The sequence below is a fragment of the Meles meles genome, chromosome 16 (assembly GCF_922984935.1).
Source record: "Meles meles chromosome 16, mMelMel3.1 paternal haplotype, whole genome shotgun sequence".
NCBI lineage: Eukaryota > Metazoa > Chordata > Mammalia > Carnivora > Mustelidae > Meles > Meles meles.
In genome coordinates, this window is record NC_060081.1 from 36906759 (window position 1) to 36926573 (window position 19815).

The 19815-nt window shown below is 38.3% G+C and overlaps 1 protein-coding gene across 2 annotated transcripts in view; it reads right to left on the minus strand.

Moving 5' to 3' along the window:
• The window catches only part of XRN2 (5'-3' exoribonuclease 2), a 90183-nt gene that overhangs the window by 47964 nt on the left and 22404 nt on the right, over positions 1-19815 (minus strand). The window contains exons 2-15 of one of the 2 annotated variants that reach the window (XM_045981274.1): positions 14514-14641; positions 14320-14431; positions 12267-12378; positions 10490-10548; positions 10324-10413; positions 9264-9336; positions 9072-9122; positions 8476-8633; positions 7160-7234; positions 6939-7072; positions 6782-6839; positions 6591-6698; positions 2276-2320; positions 748-879 (exon numbers count right to left, since the gene is read on the minus strand). In XM_045981274.1, the coding sequence (XP_045837230.1) occupies positions 748-879; positions 2276-2320; positions 6591-6698; positions 6782-6839; positions 6939-7072; positions 7160-7234; positions 8476-8633; positions 9072-9122; positions 9264-9336; positions 10324-10413; positions 10490-10548; positions 12267-12378; positions 14320-14431; positions 14514-14641 (1335 nt within the window). The remainder of the gene's footprint in view (positions 1-747; positions 880-2275; positions 2321-6590; positions 6699-6781; positions 6840-6938; positions 7073-7159; positions 7235-8475; positions 8634-9071; positions 9123-9263; positions 9337-10323; positions 10414-10489; positions 10549-12266; positions 12379-14319; positions 14432-14513; positions 14642-19815) is intronic. The other variant, XM_045981275.1, reaches the window with a different exon arrangement.

A 19815-nucleotide genomic window follows, 5' to 3' on the forward strand; every position in this document is an offset into this window, starting at 1 on the left:
TTTGATTATTTGCTGTGCATCAATTCATTGTCTGTTCCCTCACCCCTGCTGCTGCCCTGCCTTGTGCTCTGAGCTCATGGTGTGTTACCACTACAACAGGAAGCTACTGGATAGACTACAGCCTTGCTGGCTGAGATGATCTGCTTCTTCAGTCTGGATCACCAAGTTCAAACAAGGAGGGATACCAAGTGGCAGATCCATTCAATTCCTGAGTTTCTAAGTACAGAGCAACCAGAATCTGCATAGTGAGAGCTACTTGAAAATATGTATTCAAATCTATTCCATGCCTGAGTTGGAAAGCAAGAATTTAGGCAGTGAGGAATACCTGTATTTGACAGACTGAGGAATATATATAATAAAATGCCCAAAGCTGATCCCTGGAAAGAAAGGGGAAAACCCACCTTTCTCTCTTACCCCTAGCTATGAGATACTTGGATGTCCCCATCATGCTTCTAGCACCCAGTACCTTTAGGGGAAGGGGGAAGCACTGTGGCCCATTTGCATTACAGAAACATTGCTGCCACTTAGCTATATATATTTACATGCATTTTCTTTTCTTTCCTATCATTTAGATATTTACATATTGATAATCATGGCTGCAACAAAGTTAAAAATATCTCAAGGAAAAAGAAATTGAGAAAAACTACAACACAAAACAACTCCAGACTTAGTAACAAAATTCACATACAACCACAAGAGACCTCTGATGGTCCACTTTTCAATGCCACGTAAAAGTCAGTCACTTACAGAGTTATTCTGCATCCTCATTTCATAGGCTGCTTGTCTTGGATTACTGGCTACTTGAGAACCTGGTGAATTTCTTGAACCCAAGGCATGAGGGGTTAATATTCCGCCCGGAGAGAAAGCTGGTTGATCTCTCTAACGTAAGTGGAAACAAATGTAGAAATTAAAATTAAATCACAATACAGTTAGATGACAGGAAGAAAAGATGGCACTGAAATAGAGTCCTCACTGTAAGCATATAAAGGAGGAACCAGATTTCTGTTAGCATTTACAGGACTATCCAAAATTTGATTTGATAGTAACTCACCCTGCAAACAATACTCTGTAGTATTTAATAATAACAGTTCTAAAAGTACATACAATACACTGTTCTGATACACAGAATCTATTCAAGCCTCAGTAAGCTATTCTATTATGTTTATTGACAATTTGAGAATACATTGAACAAAGGATTTCAGGCACATAAAAATAATACAACAACGAAGGTTAAAAAACTAGTCAAGAGTTTGATTTATAGTTAGGAAAACCCACTTTTATTTACCCTTCAGCTTGCTAGAATAAACTATTTCCAATTAATTAGAGCTATAATCATAGCTGGAATCGATGACCATTGTGGCTGACTGGTAAAACATACTTTTTACACAGATATTGACTGAAAGAAAATAGTAATACAAAAGGCAGAAAGCAGATATTCCCCTCTCAACCTAACTGGCTTTGACACTACCTGGAACAATAAATAACTCTACTTTTTTCCCTTCTAAGTTCCCCAACTTGCTCACTTCTAATAAAAGGCACTCCCTAAATTCCGTAAGTTTTAAATCCAGTTAAGAAAAATAAGAACTAAAGAAGTAACTATAGAACATTATGCAATGAGGTAAGAAAACAAATATCACAAGCAAGAAGCAGTGGAGTTCAAAGAAAAGGACTGCTCATCCTGGACTAGGGCCAAGGCCTCAAGGGAGGCCCCAGTGGAAAAGCTAAGATGTGAGGGAGTTGTGAAGTCAGAAATCCACTCGGAGCTAGCAAATGTAGGTAACACTCTTAGTCAGGAGGGGTGTGGTACATTTAGAAGAGAGCACAGAAAAGCTCGGTGGCTAGTATCAGGCCAGATCAGACTACACTCTGCAAGCCAGCCTGAGAGAGAAGTGGCTCTAAGGGGACTACAAAGTCGCTCGTCATTTCCAAACAAAGAAACAAGAGTTTCAGGAAGATTAATCTGACAAAGATGTAGACAGAATGCAGTAACTTAGAGTATAAAGGGTTGACAGTTTTTATTGCAAAAATACCTGATTATCACAAAAAAAGTCAAAGAGCTAAGCACCCCATACCCATCAAGTGCATCTTTTCAGACTCCAGAGTTTAGAAAAGACTTGACACCAGTATTCTTCCTCTGGGCAAGAAGGGAGCTGGGTAGACATTACACCCCTATCCAACTCCTACAGGATAAGGATAAAGCTACTGCAATAAACATCTTTCTCCCACACCGTAAACTTATGCTGTTGCCAATCTTATGAAATTAATTAAAACTCACCTTCATTCTCTTTCTTTTTTCTTTCTGTCGTCTTCTAAAACTGTCCTAAAAGTATAAAATCCACATATTCTGTCAAATATTACATACACAAAAAGTGCCAGAGTTAAACATTTCCAGGAATGATTTGGGAAACAATTCAGGTTTTAAAGGAAGACCCCAGAAACCTAGGTACATAGCTAAACTAGGCAATGGACTATATATTCAAAGTGCGTTTTATCAGAATTTTAGATGGATAGAGAACATTCTAAATGGAGTTTAGATATAATTTAACTGTTCCTCTTAATATTTTCAGATAGTTTTTGAAATCATTTCATGAAAGAATGCAAGAGTCATGACAAAGACTCTTGGTTTTACCCTGGAGTGAATAGGCTGTCAACATGGAGAAGATACAAATAAAACAATTCCTAAGTTTTAGCTGAATATAGTTAATAACCAAGATAGCCATTTAAAAAAATTAATAAGACAATTTAATAATGAATTTGTTACCTAAAGAGGGCTCAACAGTTCCTAATTCTGCAGCACCCCACAGCACCAAGTGGGTAAAGAGAGAAGTGGGGCTCTGTGCAAACACGACACCCGTCCCCACCCAACTGCAGGTTCCAAAAAGTCAATCTCATGAAAGTAAGGAAAGAAATTCAGATGTTTGTACTGCTCATTCTGAGCCAACTTAATTCACAGGAAAGGATCCAGTTTGTATTGATTCTTCCCCTCCACTCATATTCAAAATGTAGTCATGGTTTCTCTTCAACAGATTTGGGACTGATCTTGTTTCCAACTAACTGTTCGGCCATTCAAAGGCCTCCCTGGTCCCAGAAAGCACTCCTTCCATGCCCAAGATTCCTTGAGTATCAAGGCACTGGAACAACTAAGGTCCTACAATAGCCCAAAACAAGGGCCAGTAGGTACTATACTGGCTGCCACCTGACCAGCTGCACTTCTATCTCTTTCAGGTCAGTAATGCCAAATGCAAAATAACACCCTTACTTAAGGTCTGAAAGGTATACTTTCTTCCAGAAGAAAGGCTGAATGTTAGATATATGGTGAATGGCTACCCTAAAACCTCCTAAGATATGAAATCCACCAATTTCTTTAATCAAGCTTTTCTATCTTTAATTGAAATATTTCTTATCTAGAGTACCAACAAGCTGCAGACAGTGAAAGCTATTAGTCAGTTTTCAGTCCTTATCTGACCATGACTCTTTGGTCTTGAATCATGCTCTTCTCTTGGCTTCAAAACCACTACACTCACCTGGTTCTCTTTTTTCACTCTTGCTGCATGCCTTTGTTCCATGACTCTCCAACCTCTCAATGTTAGTGTTTCTCTGTGCCTAATACTTATAAGAGTAATCATCTAGTCTCAGCTTTAAATACCATCTATATGGTGATAAGTCTCTAACCGGGACCTCTCCCCATTCAACATCTCCAATTGGCTGTCTCAAACTTAATGTCCCCAAAATGGAATCCCCACCCCCAACTCAGCACCTCCCAGTCTTCTTCGTCAGTTGCTCAGACCATTTTTCAACTGCTCAGACAAAATGCCTTGGAGTCACTGAACTAGCATTGAATCTATTAGCCAATCCAGTGGTTCAACCATCAAAACATATTTAAAATCCAATTACCTCTTATCATCTTCACTGCCACCATGCTGGTTCCCTTGGATGGCTGCTAAAGAGTTTCCTAACTGGGCTCTTGGCTTCTATCTTTGCCTCCATATAGTCAATATCCTGGGTACATGCCCTAGAGCCTCTGCACTGGCTATTCCCTCTGCCTGAAATGCTCTTCATGCAAACACCTGCATGGTTTACTTCTTCACATTCTCCAGGTCTTTATTCAAAGTCATCTGTTGGTGAGGCCTTCGCTAATCACCTTTTCTAGAACTGCAACAACCCCATCTTCACCTTCCCAGATATTTTGTCACCTGCTTTAATTTTCTTCACAGCACTCATCACTCTAACAGAGTACACAGTTCACTTAGTTTTTGTGCTTATTGTCCATTTCAGGAAGAATGTAAGCTCCACGAGGTCAGGAATTTTTGTCTGCCTTTTTGTTTTTCTTTTATATCAATGATACTCAGAATACTATCTGGCACACGAGAAACACTTAATAAATATTTACTGGATAAATAAGGACATTTGCAAGATAAAGGGCAAATATCAAAGCTTATAAAATAAAAATCATCACCTTCAACCACTCAGTTTTAATAATAAATACTGATGTATTCCTTTTCTACTATTTTGTGCTATGAACTCCTTTGGAAGTTGGTCAAATGCCACAGACAGTTTTCAGGAAAACACATAAACCTAGACACTTTTATATTGAATTTCTGATGGTTCATATATTTCTATCAATGCCCAACCTTGCTGATAGACATCATATGATGTCAGGAACACCAAAAAAGATCCAAAGAGCTTTAAAATGCCCTCTCTGCTAGTCCAGTTGGAAACCATATTACTTAAGCCTGAAGCACTTTGGTACCTATCAAATCTCATACATCCTTCTCTAATGCCAAATATCACAAGTATTTATTAGTACAGAGTCTGCTAAAGCCACATAAAAGGGCTGTTCTAAGGTTTTTATATCAAGTAGTGCACAGTACAAACGTACAGTTTTTTTCCTTAAGCATAAATGCAAGAGCCAACTCCACTTGTTGAAGTCTCAGTTCAAAATGGCTACACTGGTAGACACTTGATATCCCAGACAAAGTCAGTTCTGCTACTGGAACCTTACATGTGAAAAATTCTTGCTGCCATAGTGGATTACCAAGAACCAAAGGTTTTGGAAAGAATTACGGTCCACTCACTCTGTTACATAAAATGGTACTGAAGGTTCTAAGAAAGAGACCACTAGCAATAGTACACAAAGTTGAAGAAAATATAAAAAAAGATATGTTTTAATCTGTAAAAAATTATGAAGTAGCAATATTTGCTCAAAACAGGCATATGAATTTTTTGTAAGATCAGTTTTTGAAAGGATTTCCTTCACTCTCTAAGAAGCCCTATCTGTTAATTCTACCCACTGCTTGCCTCCTTTGACGCTCCCCCACAATCACCCTGTACCCTGCTTTGGCTCCACACTACTGCCCCTCTACCCCACTGACTCCCCAGAGCCTCCAAACCCCTGGCCATGTACTAGGGGCCTGTCCACCTTGCCCTGACAAGTCAAGAGAGCACCAATGGCTTCTCTCTTCAGGGATTTCCTCCCATCTCTCTACAACCAGCTCCTCTCTCTCCTTAAATGTCCATGTTTCTCAACGTTTCTATTGGAGGCACTTTCACTACACACAGGGTCCCAGGGACTTCAAGTTCACACTAACAGCTTGAAGTACCTCCCCTCTACTAAGGGTTCTCAAATCTCCTTTCAAAAGACTTCTGCCTGAGCATTACACAAACCCATCTCACTGCTTCATGGACTTTCTACTCTCCAGTGTCGCCATATGGTACCTCAAACTTAGTATCTCCAAAATAAAACTCAATTTCTACCTTGTCCCTCACCTCAAACTGCTCTACCCTAAGCGCTTGCTATCTCAGTGAATGGAACCAGCAATCTCCCAACTACCCAAGTCAGAAACCTGAACTTCTCACCAAGTACTCATCCTATCATATGTAATCAATTTCTAAGTGCTTTGTTATTTTATTTCTTTCATGTGTTAAATTTCTTACTCAGAGCTGCAACCCTCTGCCTGCCTTGGCTGATGCAATTCAACCTTGACCCCCTATACTCTACTACCAGAGTAGAGAATTGGTAAGTCTGAACCTATCTTCCAGGGCATAAATATTTCCTATAACACATGGCAGCCATGAGTTAAATCCCAGGATTCGTCTAGCTTTGGCACCCTCATCTCACAGCCTGATTAGACAGGTGTTTGGATTTTTTTTTTTTTTAAAGATTTATTTATTTGACAGAGAGAAATCACAAGAGAGGCAGGCAGAGAGAGAGGAAGGGAAGCAGGCTCTCCGCTGAGCAGAGAGCCCGATGTGGGACTTGATCCCAGGACCCCGAGATCATGACCTGAGCTGAAGGCAGCGGCTTAACCCACTGAGCCACCCAGGCGCCCCAGGATTTTTATCTTTATTAAGATTATGAAGAGAAAACAAAATTACAACGCAACCACACAGTGTGCAATACATAGTTCCACAGAGCAAGCATCACCACCTTTATAAAATAATCAAAGCACTGACCACTCATGATTACATTGGTGTCTGATACACTATAATGATATAACAACGCATTCAAAGAGGTTAAAAGTACAATCACAGGATCATCACAGCCTATTAGAGACAGGAGCAATTTAGCTACTGCAATAGAAACACTTTACCTCATCATCCTTTCTCTTTTTAAAAATGCTATCCTCAACTTCACCAACTGCTAACATGATCATCTGTACTCTTTGCAGATTGACATAACCACTTTCTGTAAGGTAACCCTGTAAGTGATAAAATACATGTAAAATGATCTTCTTACAAAAGCAAATACTTCTGTTTTGAAATTATTCAAGAGTTAACTTACCCCAGTTTTGTGTACCACATTTTTGTATATGTTAACCAAACGGTCAATTGCACCTTCCCTGCCACCAGGAAACAAATATTACACATTAGGACCAATGTGTACTGTAAAGGCAAGAAGGCTAAAACACTAGTTTGAAAACTCACACAAACACACGTACCTAATTTCCAATGATGGCAAGTGAGGAAGGAAGTCATTTCCCACAAAGAAGCACATGAAGACCCAGTCATCAATACTCCTCTCAACATCGAATGTAAACGGCAGGCTGGCCATGGTGAGCTCTCTTTCCAAATACTACAACCAAGAAGGAACGTTGCCATTAGAAGTTATCAAAAGCCACCCTGCTTTAGAGAACTGATCCCAATGTTTATTACTACATACCTCACGAAGAACATTAAGACGAAGGAAGATAAATTCTCCTTCTGCACAAGGAAGACTATCTGCAAGTTCATCATGCTGCAGGAAAGGGGAGTCAAGATTAAACAAGTCTACTTTAAACCCTGTGACTTTTTCCAACGAAGTCAATATTGTGGATTTCGCTAAAGCAAGATCCGTTTTAATATTACAAGAATTACCAAAAAAAAAAAAAAAAAAAAGAGAGAGAGAGAGAGAGAGAGAACTCCCCAAACCATTTTAAAAATAGAAAATTATCCATAATCCCAATCATACCTGACCAGGGATCAGCAAATGTTTTTTGTAAAAGGCTAGATAGTAAAATTTTAGCCTTTTGGAGACACATATGGTGGTCTCTGTTGCATATTCTTTCATGTTTTGTTTTGTTTTTACAACTCTTTTAAAACATAAATACCATTTTTAGCATTTAAAACATAAATACCCATTTAGCTGGATGCCTTTACAGTACATCCAGCCAATACTAAATTTCAAGTTATATAATTCTAGACCCTTCTCTATGAATATACAGTATACTTTTTACCTTTTTTTCCCCCACTCAGCATGTCTTTTAAAGAGGCACCATATTCTTTTTTTTTTTTTCCATTTTATTTATTTTTTCAGCGTAACAGTATTCATTCTTTTTACACAACACCCAATGCTCCATGCAAAACGTGCCCTCCCCATTACCCACCACCTGTTCCCCCAACCTCCCACCCCTGACCCTTCAAAACCCTCAGGTTGTTTTTCAGAGTCCATAGTCTCTTATGGTTCGTAAAGAGGCACCATATTCTTAATCAGATGAAAACACTCAAAGGGAGCTGGATATAATCAAGTGAACCCAAAATATATAGGTACTAGGAGTAACTTAAAAGTATCAAGCAAATTAATGTATTTTATATTGTTTTAAAGAAAAATAATCATTTGAAACAAATACTTCTACAAACAAATCATGTGCAAGAGGCATTACTAACTATGAGACCTAAGCCTCATGTAGACATAAGCTGTATCAGAAGTCAGAGGAGAAAGACCAAGTGCATGCATGCTTTTGAATGTATGTTCACTTTAAAGGGCTATGAAAGATACATTCCTATGAGGGCTAACAGAGCAAGTAGGTAATACAATACAGTCTTCTCTTTATCCATTCTAAAAATGAAACAATCTGAATGAATATACTTAATGCCACTAAACTGTAAACTTATAAATGGTTAAAACAGTATATTGTATGTTAAGTATATTTTATCACAACAAAAAAATAAAACAGAAAAATTTTAAATGTGAGGCAATTACCATTTCAAAGTTCCTACCTTTCCCTTCTTTTCTCTTGGCAAACCTTCACAGTCTTTGACCTCATGCCCAAACTGATTACAAAGTCCACATGGTTTGGGTTTATTTGGTTTGAATTCTTCTCTAATGATGGTAAAGTTGGGTTCATGTGTAGCAAGGCCGAGCATAATGAGATCAGCTACCAACCAACAAGGATAAAACATTGAACAGTGAACACTCTGAGAAGACCCTACCACAACCAATGATAAAGGACACCACTGTAACACAAGACACAACACAAAGAAAAGCCAAAACAAGCACATAAAGAGGTGATAAAGCCAAAAAACCTAAACTTTTTTAGTTCTCAAGCAACAAGCTGTCCTCCAGAAACATGAGCAATGAAAATCTTCCATCTTAAAGGTATGCAGTATCAAAAGATTGAAAAATATTTTTAAAATTTAAGATAAATGAACATGAATCACAGATTAAACTTAGTACCAATTCCTTCTCAAACATAAAATGAGCAAATATATTAGAATTTCAAGAAACCAGGAATAATCCACTACTACACACCAACCCATCAATTAGCTATGGTTTAATCCAAGAGCATCAAATCAAATGGTAAGAAGAAACTTACCATCTGCTCCACATAAGCAATGATGAGTATTTGGGTCATGGTTAGGTTGGGCTAAAGACGGGAGAAAGATACATTATATTTATATAAATGTATTTTACACCACAGGAATATCACATTCTACCAAATATTTTCTATATAATGGCTTGGCTTTTTAAATAGAACATATAATAAATATTTATAAGGGAATTTTACCTCTTTGTCTTCTAATATAATCCATGATTTTATGTTCTCCTTCACCAGGAGCACTAGCATCAGATAAAATAACCTATAAAAAACAGTTTTTAACACTGTCAGTGCATCCCCAATTTTCTAACACAAAAATCAATAAAACTGAATAGCTCAAAATAAATTAGGATAATTCCATTAAGACAGTGTTATTAATTAGAAATGTTTCATAAGGTATGTGTTAAACACCAAAATTGTTTCATTGGTTAATTTACTACAGGAATGGAAAAAAATGAAACGTTTCAGTCAAATTTAGCCAGAAGAACTGATCACTTTCTAGTATACTCACTGCTACCCAAGGATGTAGCCCCAAACCACATAAACCCTGGGAGTAATCAATAAAAAATACCCATTAAATATAATTTACCATATCTAGTTTACAGCAAAATGGGCCTTGAATTTATTTTTTATTTTTTAAAAGATCTTATTTATTTGAGTGAGAAAGTGGGCACACATGAGCAAGGGAAGGGGGAGAGGGAGAAGCAAACTCCCTACCTAGCAGGGAGCCCAATGCGGGGCTTGATCTCAGGACCCCAAGATCATGACCTGAGCAGAAGGCAGATGCTTAACTGACTGAGCCACCCAGGTGCCCCAACAAGCTTTGAATTTAAAATTACATAAAAGTACAATAAAATTTTACTTAAACACATAGGAGAACACAGCTATTCTTTAAAGGCAGCCCCATGACTTTAATCTGGCTCTGTTTCAATTTCTAACAGTAGAAATTTTCATTTAAAACTTGCCTTCCTATATATACATATGTAATATAAAATATTATATATGTATTTTTTAAAAATCATGGGTCCTGTTTTATAGCTTCATAGTGATGGTAAGAGGACAAAATTGGCATTGAGAGAAAATTCAGCAGCCTAAAACTGGACCATGCAGGGCATCCCATCTCTAATAACCGTGGAAGTTTCTCTTTCTTCTGACAATCAACTAGCATTTTATGGGGTATCAGTCATATCAAAGTACAGCCTAAAATGATCACCCTTATCTTTTTGAAGTACCAAAATGTGAAACTTACTGTCAAGTTTTTCCATCCAGGGTCATTATTTAAACGATCAGCTATGTAATAGCGAAGGCATTTAGCAAGATTGTCCATGAACTCAGTTCCCTAAAATGATAGAAAGAAATAAATTAACCTACCATTTAGGAGTTAGCAATAGCTGCCAAAGTATGAGACTACTTACTGGTGTAATACAGTTGCTGTCAAATCTTTCTTTTATTTCTTCTGGAGGAAGAAAGCCACCTAGAGGAAAAAGAGGCAATGTTTTGTTCTCTCCACTAAAAAAACAGATAAATTACTCAGTATTAAGGCAGAACAACAAAATAAGTCCAAATACAAACAAAAGGGAAATACTGTCACCTGAGGAACAAATTTTCCCCCTCTGGGGAAGAAAATAAGATTCATTCTCTCAAATTTAATATAAGCTTTAACATGACCATCAAACAATATATGGTATACAAAAGATACTATAGTTACATAGAAATATGGAAATTATGATATTCTTCATAATGCCCTCTGCAGCAGAAAACACACACACACACATACACAGTTTAGGAATTTTCTTTTGGATAGTAATTCCTGAGATAAAGGTACCTTAGAAAAACAAAATTAAAGTGCAGAGTTTTTTGTTTTTTAAAGATTTTTATTTCTTTGAGACAGAGAGAGAGGGCATGCATGTGTGTGCTCACGAATGAGTGGAAGGAAAGGAAGAAGGCCAAGCAGACTCCCCCTCCACCAGGGAGCCCGAGGCGGGGCTCAATCCCAGAACTCTAAGATCATGACTGGAGCCAAAGAAAGATGCACCAACTGAGCCACCCAGGTGCCTGTAAACTGTCAAGTTTATTACAGCCTTATATGATAAGAAACAAAATTATCAGCTGCGATATAAAAGTCCTATTTGTCCTCTATATCACTGATTAGCTTTTTTAAAGACAAATATATTTCAAAACATCTTCAAGAAAGACCTCTTTAAAATCAAAGACTATCTTTTATAAGTCCAAACAGGCCTTAAGCATATTACAAGCTGCAGCTAAAGTAATTATTCAGTCACACGCTTCTAGCAAATTAAAACAGAAAATATATCCTAATTGTAGGCCTGAGTTGACTACACTATGGTATCCTTTTACCTGCAAGGTACAATATCTTGAGCCAATAAATTGTTGCTTTTCTGGTCTATCATACTGACCTTGTAACAAAACACCAAACAAATCACCCCACCATTAAAATACCCCATCTCACAGACAGAAGTGTCTTGGGAGAGAACTGGTCCCATGGAGTATCTGGACTCCCTGACCTTCCTCCCCTCTGAGACTTCATCAAGGTCCACCTATTTATCCAACAGGAATTTCAAGCTCTGGGGAACTGCAAAGATGATCACACCTCACCCTTCCCCCAAGTCAAGGGAACTCTGGGTATTTCACTGCCTTAGTGCCTGTTGCATACTCCGCTATTGAAGTGTGTCTGAGTTTAGTGAAAGTCTGTAACTACGGATCACGTCATCCTGGGCCTCCTTTTACAGACCTTTGAGTTCTAAGGGAAAGTAATAAGCAAGCTACCCAGACTGATTTAAGGAAAATGTTTACAGAATTGTAGCTTTCTAACAGCCCCCATTGAAAAGAAAAGTAAGAGGCACTCTTAATATATTCCTCCTTTACAGATACATCAAAGTTAGCTGAAGAGCTGCACTTGCCTTGAAAGAGGCTGCCAAACAGCTCTCCCTACCAGAATTCCCTCCTTTTATTACTAGGTTTCCCTTTTACTACAGAGCTGGGAAAAGAAAAGCTTGTTAGTGGGAACGAAGGATTCCATTAACAACTTTTTGACAGTGAACACAACTTTTCCTTGGATATTCTAGATCCCAATTAAATTAAAACTATACCTACTATGACAAAAGCTGACACCTCTCCCCCACTCTATATACATTTCTTAAGAAGTCCAAGTTCAAGATGCACATTCTTTACCTTTTGCCAATATTTCTTCCCTGACTCGCTGCTTCTCCACTGCTGCTTCCATTCCTTCTTTTGATGCTCTAAACCTTCTGGAACGCTGCTGGTTCATTTTAGCACGTGGTGCCTGAAAACATTATTAGACAGTCATACTATACTATTCAAAATACATGTAACAAAATCTATCCATTATTTTCAATGAGTTGTTCTTACAAAAATAATACACTAAAATGGAAAAGTAATATACCTAATATCTAATATATCTAAAAATCCTTTCATGACAATAAATCCTGAGAACTTAAATTTGGATGAAGACCTTAAAAGCTGGCCTCAGTCATGTACATGAGTGACATGTAAAATGGACAAACATCCTAACAAGTCACTTAATACTACAGAGCCCACAATCCAAAGCCACTTCTACTGGGCTATGGTGCTTCAAGGCACCCAAGGAGAGCTCACTTTACTCAAACACCCAGCCAGCATAAAATGAATAGATACTAGCACAGAACCAGGATCAAGAAGACCTTATGTCCATGCCTAAAAGGAAGAATGGTCTCCAAATGAGATTCACCACGTCCCATAAAAACAAAAGAAAACAACTTCTTAATCTGTAGGACCTCAAGGTACTTCTATATTGTATGTCCCACAATACTCGGTCTCTACAAGAAAGCAAGCAAGTCGAAAGGGAACAAGGTTTTAACTGAAAATACTTTTGAATTACTCTGACCAAATATAATTTAAAATTACTGGATAAGCTTGAATGAAATGAACTGGACTCTAAGATTTTGAAATTCCTGAACTGAGTTTTGGGATTGGAAGGATTCACACATCCTGTCTACATAAAATAAGTTATTTTAAATTCTCTTTTAAATAGTTCCTTTTCCTATAAAATAAGACCACTTAACCTAACTCTTTCAAGTACCATGTTCTTTGATCCACACATATATTTCAACAAAAACATGCTACGCACCTGAGCATACAAACAGACAGATAGACATACAGACACTCACACAGGTATGCATACAGTTTATGCTTGATCTAGCAGTAAGGGAACACTGGATGTAAAGTGACAGATTTTCAAGACCTTTCACAAATATGAATGGAAATAAGCTCCAAATAAGATATTCCTGTTCCCTCTACTCTTCACTGCACTTCAACTGCAACTTACCAAGTTATCAAGTAACTAAGATTTTTCATTGCCTAAAGAGAACCTCACAGAAAAATTAATCTTCTTGGACCCAAAGTTTTCTAGATTTTTAAAATCATTCCATTAGCCACTAGGATTACTAAATCTAAAAGAAACATAATCTGTTTGTGTATAGCTATAAGTTTTAGGGTTATGATTTACCTTAATTTTCCTTGAATGCTGATATATAGTTTGCTGGTTATTTATAAGCTAAGCTAGTTGATATGGGACATATCACCCTAGGTTAGTAAGTTATTGCCCTCTTAAAGTATTCTGAGTACTCATCACTGCCCATAGGAAAAAATCCAAACTCTTAAGCATGGCAATAAGGCCTTCTCAAGACATTGCTCTACTTCCCCTTCCAATCTAAAACACCTGTAATTGCTCAAATGTGTTAGTGTGGTCAAAGGCATGGGAAGTATATTTACTGGGCCCATTTGAGAAATCCATAAGCTCTTCACTCTTCCTATCTATCCCACTGATCCCCCTCCACTACCCACCAATCTCCCATTATTCTTTATGCTTCAGAAAATGGGAGAAAAGTCACCTCCTATCTCTTAACTCCCTTAGTAAAATAATTTCCTCTTCCCTCAGTACTGTGCACGTGTTATCTAATACCTATAAAGCCCACGAGTAACTACCTTGCTCATTTTAAGCCCTTCAAAATAAAGGACAGTCACCATTATTCCCAGTATCTCACAACATTTGGCACAAAACAGGTACAAGAAATGTCTGAATGAATGACTGAAGAATCAGGCTGCCTTTCTCAAGTTCACCACAGTCAACATTTTTCGTTATTTAGCTGACTTTCACTCTAGACACTCGGGAACACAGCAAAAACACAAACAGAGGATTATAAGCTAACTTCTTCTTAGCACTTACCACTCCATCTATTGCCATGTACAGAAGTCGTCTTGGTCTTACAATATTGAAAAGTCTGTCAATGTACTCAAAAATTGCAACCATCATTTCGTCTTCATTTTTTGGTGCTGGTCTATAAGGACAAACAAACAACGTAACAGAATACAGTACTCCCCTGTATCTTCTGCTATCAGTGACAAAAATGGATTACGTACTTGTCTTCAGGATGAGTACAGGGATGGATGATTCCATTCATATCCAAATACAGATTATCAAACTCCACATCATTTGGATTTGGTTTACTGGCATCAACAGGTATCTTTACACCATTGCATTCTTTTGGCTAGGAGAAAAGGGACAATAATAGTTTGATTGTTCAAGTCTAATATTAACATATCCTAGGCTCAGTATAAACCCGTTTCACTTCTGAACTGGAAGTAAAGCAGTTTAAGCCATCTTTAAATTATAAAGTAAGAAATGATTTTACTCCTTAAAGCAAACTCATGCAGATATCTGATCTTTGGAAAGTGGACAGTTTCCAACACAAGTTAATCTCAACTATGTGAAGGATATTTATCAAAATCTAAAACTGTCCAGTTGTCCAAGTAAGAAACCATGGGAGTCGTCTTAGAATTCTTCTCTGCCCCCAACCCATTATCAGTAAGTCCATCAATCTAACCTGAAAAAAAGGCCTCTCCACTTCATTTCCTCTCAGTCCCACTGCTATGACCATCACTGCATCATCACTTGCCTCAAAGACTGACCCTTACTAGCCTTCTGGCCTGCCACAGTATCATTCAGGCCAATCCCATCTCTTCTAAGTTCCTAGAAAACCCTCTTCCATCTCCTGCCTCTGCGTAGTTTCTCCTTCTGTCTTCCTGCCCACACCCACCTTCTGAAACCTTGCTGATTTTCCACAGTCTAGACTGAGATCAAACGTCACTCATTCTATAACTCTTCATACACATCCCTCAGAAAACTAACTGCTTCTCCTTCTGCATTTATTTACTTGAGAGAGAGAGAGAGAGAGAACGCGCGCACACAAGTAGGACGAGGGGCAGGAGAGGGAGAAACAGACTGCCCACTGAGCCGGGAGCCTGATATGGGGCTCGATCCCAGGACCCTGGGATCACGACCTGAGCTGAAAGCAGGAACTTCATCGACTGAGCCACCCAGACACCCCTCAATTGTATTTTTGTAATGAATATTACCTTTGTTTTTTCTTCCAGAGCTTCAGTAAATGGTAAGAATATGAGACCAAATTTTTACTGTTAGTAAGTCATTAAAAAAAAAAAAGTTCCCATAAAGCATATAAAAGCATCATTTGTAGCAGCAAAACACTGTGAACTTAAAAGCCATCGCATACATCATGGATGAGTCTCAAAAACATTTTAAGTGAAAGCCAGTCACCAAAGACCACAGAAGATTCCATTTATATGAAAACTCCAGGATAGATAAATCTACAGAGTTAGAAACAGATGAGTTTCAATCTGGGGGTGGGGGAGGAAAAAAGTAATAGGAAATGAATGCAAATGGGTGCAACATTTCTTTTGGAAGTGATAAAATGTTCTAAAATTAGGTAGTGATAACAACTCTATATACAAGCCACTGAACTGTACATTTTAAACAGGTGAATTTTATGGCATATAAATTACATTTCAGTAAGACTATTAAAAAATTGAAAGGTCAACTTAATTAGGGGGAAAAAAGAGCCCACAGAATGAATTAATGTTGAATTGTGGATGTCCATATACCAGAATGTCAGACACAAGGGAGAGTCAAAGAAATAAAGGACAGTCACAAATATATTTGTACTGAGCCAAAAACAGACAAACAGAAAACAAAAGCAAAATCCACCAAGCTTCAGAAGAATACAAACAGTACCATTTATAGAAAGTTCTAAAACAAAAAAATAATAACAGGTATTGTTCAGGGCGGAGTACAACATACACAGTGAAAGCATAAAAAGAAAAGCAAGGGAAAAATTATGAGACCCTGGTTGTTATCTCTGAGAGATGGAAAGGAATGAGACTGCATTTTAATGTACATTTATAATTGGGAGAAAAGGCAATCACAAAAGGGGTTTAAGGGAGGAACAGAGCAGCAGCTTTCAGATACTGCTCTGTACACATATACTTGTGTATCAGGAAAAAGGGCCTGATCAGAAGCAGTGAATAGGATAAAAATGGTAAGGAAAGTAAGAGGTCAATTTTGGTGGGTCTATTTCAATAGAAGACAACCTGATAAAACTCTCCCCTCAAAAAACCAAAACAAACTCTATGAAGGCAGTCAGCTATCAACCTCTCCACCTAGCCTCTACACTCCAAAGTCCACACATTCCTTTCTCTGCATCAAGCCAGATACCACTCTCAGGTGAATCAAGACTCACCGTCTTTATGCTCCCCAGGAAGTCAGGTTAAAAATATTTTAGACTTGGCCATATGATCTCAGTTGCAACAACTCATATCTGCTTTTACAGAGTGAAAGCAGTCATAAATATGGCTATGAATGTGTTCCAATTTAACTGTGTGTACAAAAACAGGAGGCCATCGGCTTGCTAATAGCCTCTGCCCTTTGTCCATAGTACACCACTAGGCATATTGCAGCTCCTCAATGAATGCTGAGTATATAGCTGCATGAGAATTTCTATTTATACTACCTAGAAAATGAAGCATGTTTCGGGGAAGCGGGGGAGGGGGGCAGGTGGGAGGGAGGCATTAATTTTGGGAAAAAAAAGAGGGCATTCCAGGAATTTCCAGTAAGAAGACTGTGAATATATTTTCCTCTCAGAATTACTGCAGATATATTCAACATGCTAATTACATAAATTTAGAATTTCTTCAAGAGAAGACTGATGCTCAACAAAGGAACTCACTCCTTAAGAGCCTTGCCAAATACAATGCCAATGTGTCTCTTGCTGGTTAAAGAGAGATCTTAATCAAAGGGCAGATAAAAGGAGAGCCACTCTGAACCCCAAAATCAATTCATTTCAAATACCTTTTCATTATCTTTTGGGTTTTCCAAATGATAGACGGAGCATACACTGCAGCCTTCCCTTTCTAACCCAAGACCATGAAACTAACAACAGACATCTGCAACTCAGAATCTGTGACAGAAAACCAGAGTCCTCTGTGGCTGAAAACTCGTGATATGGAAAACTAGTACATCTCACAGCCTAAAACATGCAGAGAGGAGCTTTCCTGCCAAGAAGTGGGTAAACACAAGAGGTCTCCAGACCCAGAGAGGGACTCAAGGGACAGCTTCTGGATAATCCAGCAGCACCAGCAGCACTAACAGCCAGAAGAGTCAGTCCCTTGCATTCTCCCCCTTCCTTACCACTCAGGCTCCACAGGGACCAAGCAAGATGGGTACTTGAGGAGGAAAGGCAGTGCAGTCCCCACGCTGACTGACTTGTCCCAGAGGAACGAGTACACCTACCCAGAAGGCTGGAAGTCAAGGCAGTTCTTGCCTAGCAAGAAGCCTTCTCCTTTTCATGGAAAAAAGGATATATATATATATATATCCCACATAGGCAGTTTGAGAAATCATCCTATTTGTTTGATAATGATCCCAAGCAATCAAGGTAAAGAAAATATTTTTTAAAAAGTAAAGACAGTACAAAGACACAAATAGTGAGTCTGTATAAAAGTGAGTCTGTATAAAAAGATACTCCACAGGGGCACCTGGGTGTCTCAGTCCTTAAGTGTCTGCCTTCATTCCGCTCCGGTCATGATTCCATGGCCCTGGAATCCAGCCCTGCATCAAGCTCCCTGCTATGAGGAAGGCCCACTTCTTCCTCTCTCACTTCTGCTTGTGTTCCCTCTCTCGCTGTGTCTCTGCCAAAAAATAATAAAACCTTAAAAAAAAAAAGATACTCCACAGGTTTTAACATAAACCACTCAAAATTAATTTCACACCAACTTACTGTTCTACTAACCTTACAAGGCTTTCTGGTTCCTCAAACATGAGGCAGAAACCACTACTTTTAGTAATAGCTAAGTAGATGCAGTTCTGCTTAAGCCTGCCTAATATTTAACAGTAGCATTAGAAAAATCATGAAAAACCCACTGTAAGAAGTTCTCACTGTTGAAGTCAGATACCAAACTACAGAACTCAGTTTTAGATTCCCCTAGCCAGCTAGTTTGCAGGAGAGAACCAGGGAATAAGGCAGCTGGGAGGAACTTTCCTTTGGTTGGAACAAATACCCCATATTAATCTCAGAAAGTAATCCCTGGAAGGAACCAGTTTGACTGGATTGTCTATAAAGGAATTTATGCCCCAGGGCACTAATGAAAACAACAAAGGGCCAAAATTAGTGGAGTTGAATAGCTGAGTGTGATCAGAGAAAGTGGGAGAGAGCCCCCTACCAGTACCACAGGTCATCCCAGGGTGGCAATGGGCAGACCCAAACTATACCTCTTTAAGGAGGTATCTGATCTTTCAGAGCCATGTAACACAGTGAGAAAGAAACGTAGTTCACTACAATAACGTAACCGGTAAGTAAACTAGGAACACATAACACGCCCCGGAATGGGGCAGGGAGGGGGCACCAGTACCCAGAAGAGCTACAGTATATTATCTAAAATGTCCTGTTTGCACCAAAAATCTACTAGATATGCAGAAAAACAGAAAAGAATAAACCACAGTTCAGAAAAAGACAAGCAACAAAAACCACCTGTATGTCCAGATGTCATAATGAACAGAAAAGATTTTAAAGTAGTTATTATAAAAGTATGCCTAAGGAAAAAAAGGAAGGTAGGATTACAATCTGTTTCAAATAGAGAATGTTAACAAAAATTAAAATTAAAAATAAAAACACTGTAATTCTGGAGTTGCAAAGTACAATAACTTTAAAAACTCACCTGAGACACCCAACAGATTTGAAGCAAAAGAATTAGAAAACTCGGATAGTTGAATAGACATTACACAAACCAAAGAGCAGAAGAGGAAAAAAAAAGAAAAAGAAAAGAAAACCTGAGAGGAATATGGGACACAATGAAATCATGAACACACATGTAAACAGAGTACCTACTAGGAGAGGGGAGAGAGGAACAGAAAAAATACTCAAGAAAATGATAACCAAAAAACTTCCCAAATGTATTGAAAAACAATAGCCTGAACATGCAAGAAGCTCCAAGAGCTCCACGTAAGATAAACATAAAGACAACCACAGATGGACATATAAGAGTAAAAATGCTGAAGATGAAAGATGAGAAACCTTTAGAAGAATCCACAGAATACTTACAAGGGAACTGCAATGAGATCAGCAGCTGGCTTCTAGCAGAAATAACAGAATCAAGAGAGGGCAATGGAGTAACAAAGTGCAGAATGCAAAACCTGTTAGCCGAAAGTCTTAAACCAAGGAAAGTTACTGCTCAGAAAAGAAAGTGAAGGGGCGCCTGGCTGGCTCAGTCCTTAGAGCATACGACTCTCAATCTCAGGGTTGAGAGTTCAAGCCCCACGCTGGTGCAGAGCCTACTTAGAATTAAAACAAAACAAAACAACAACAAAAATGAA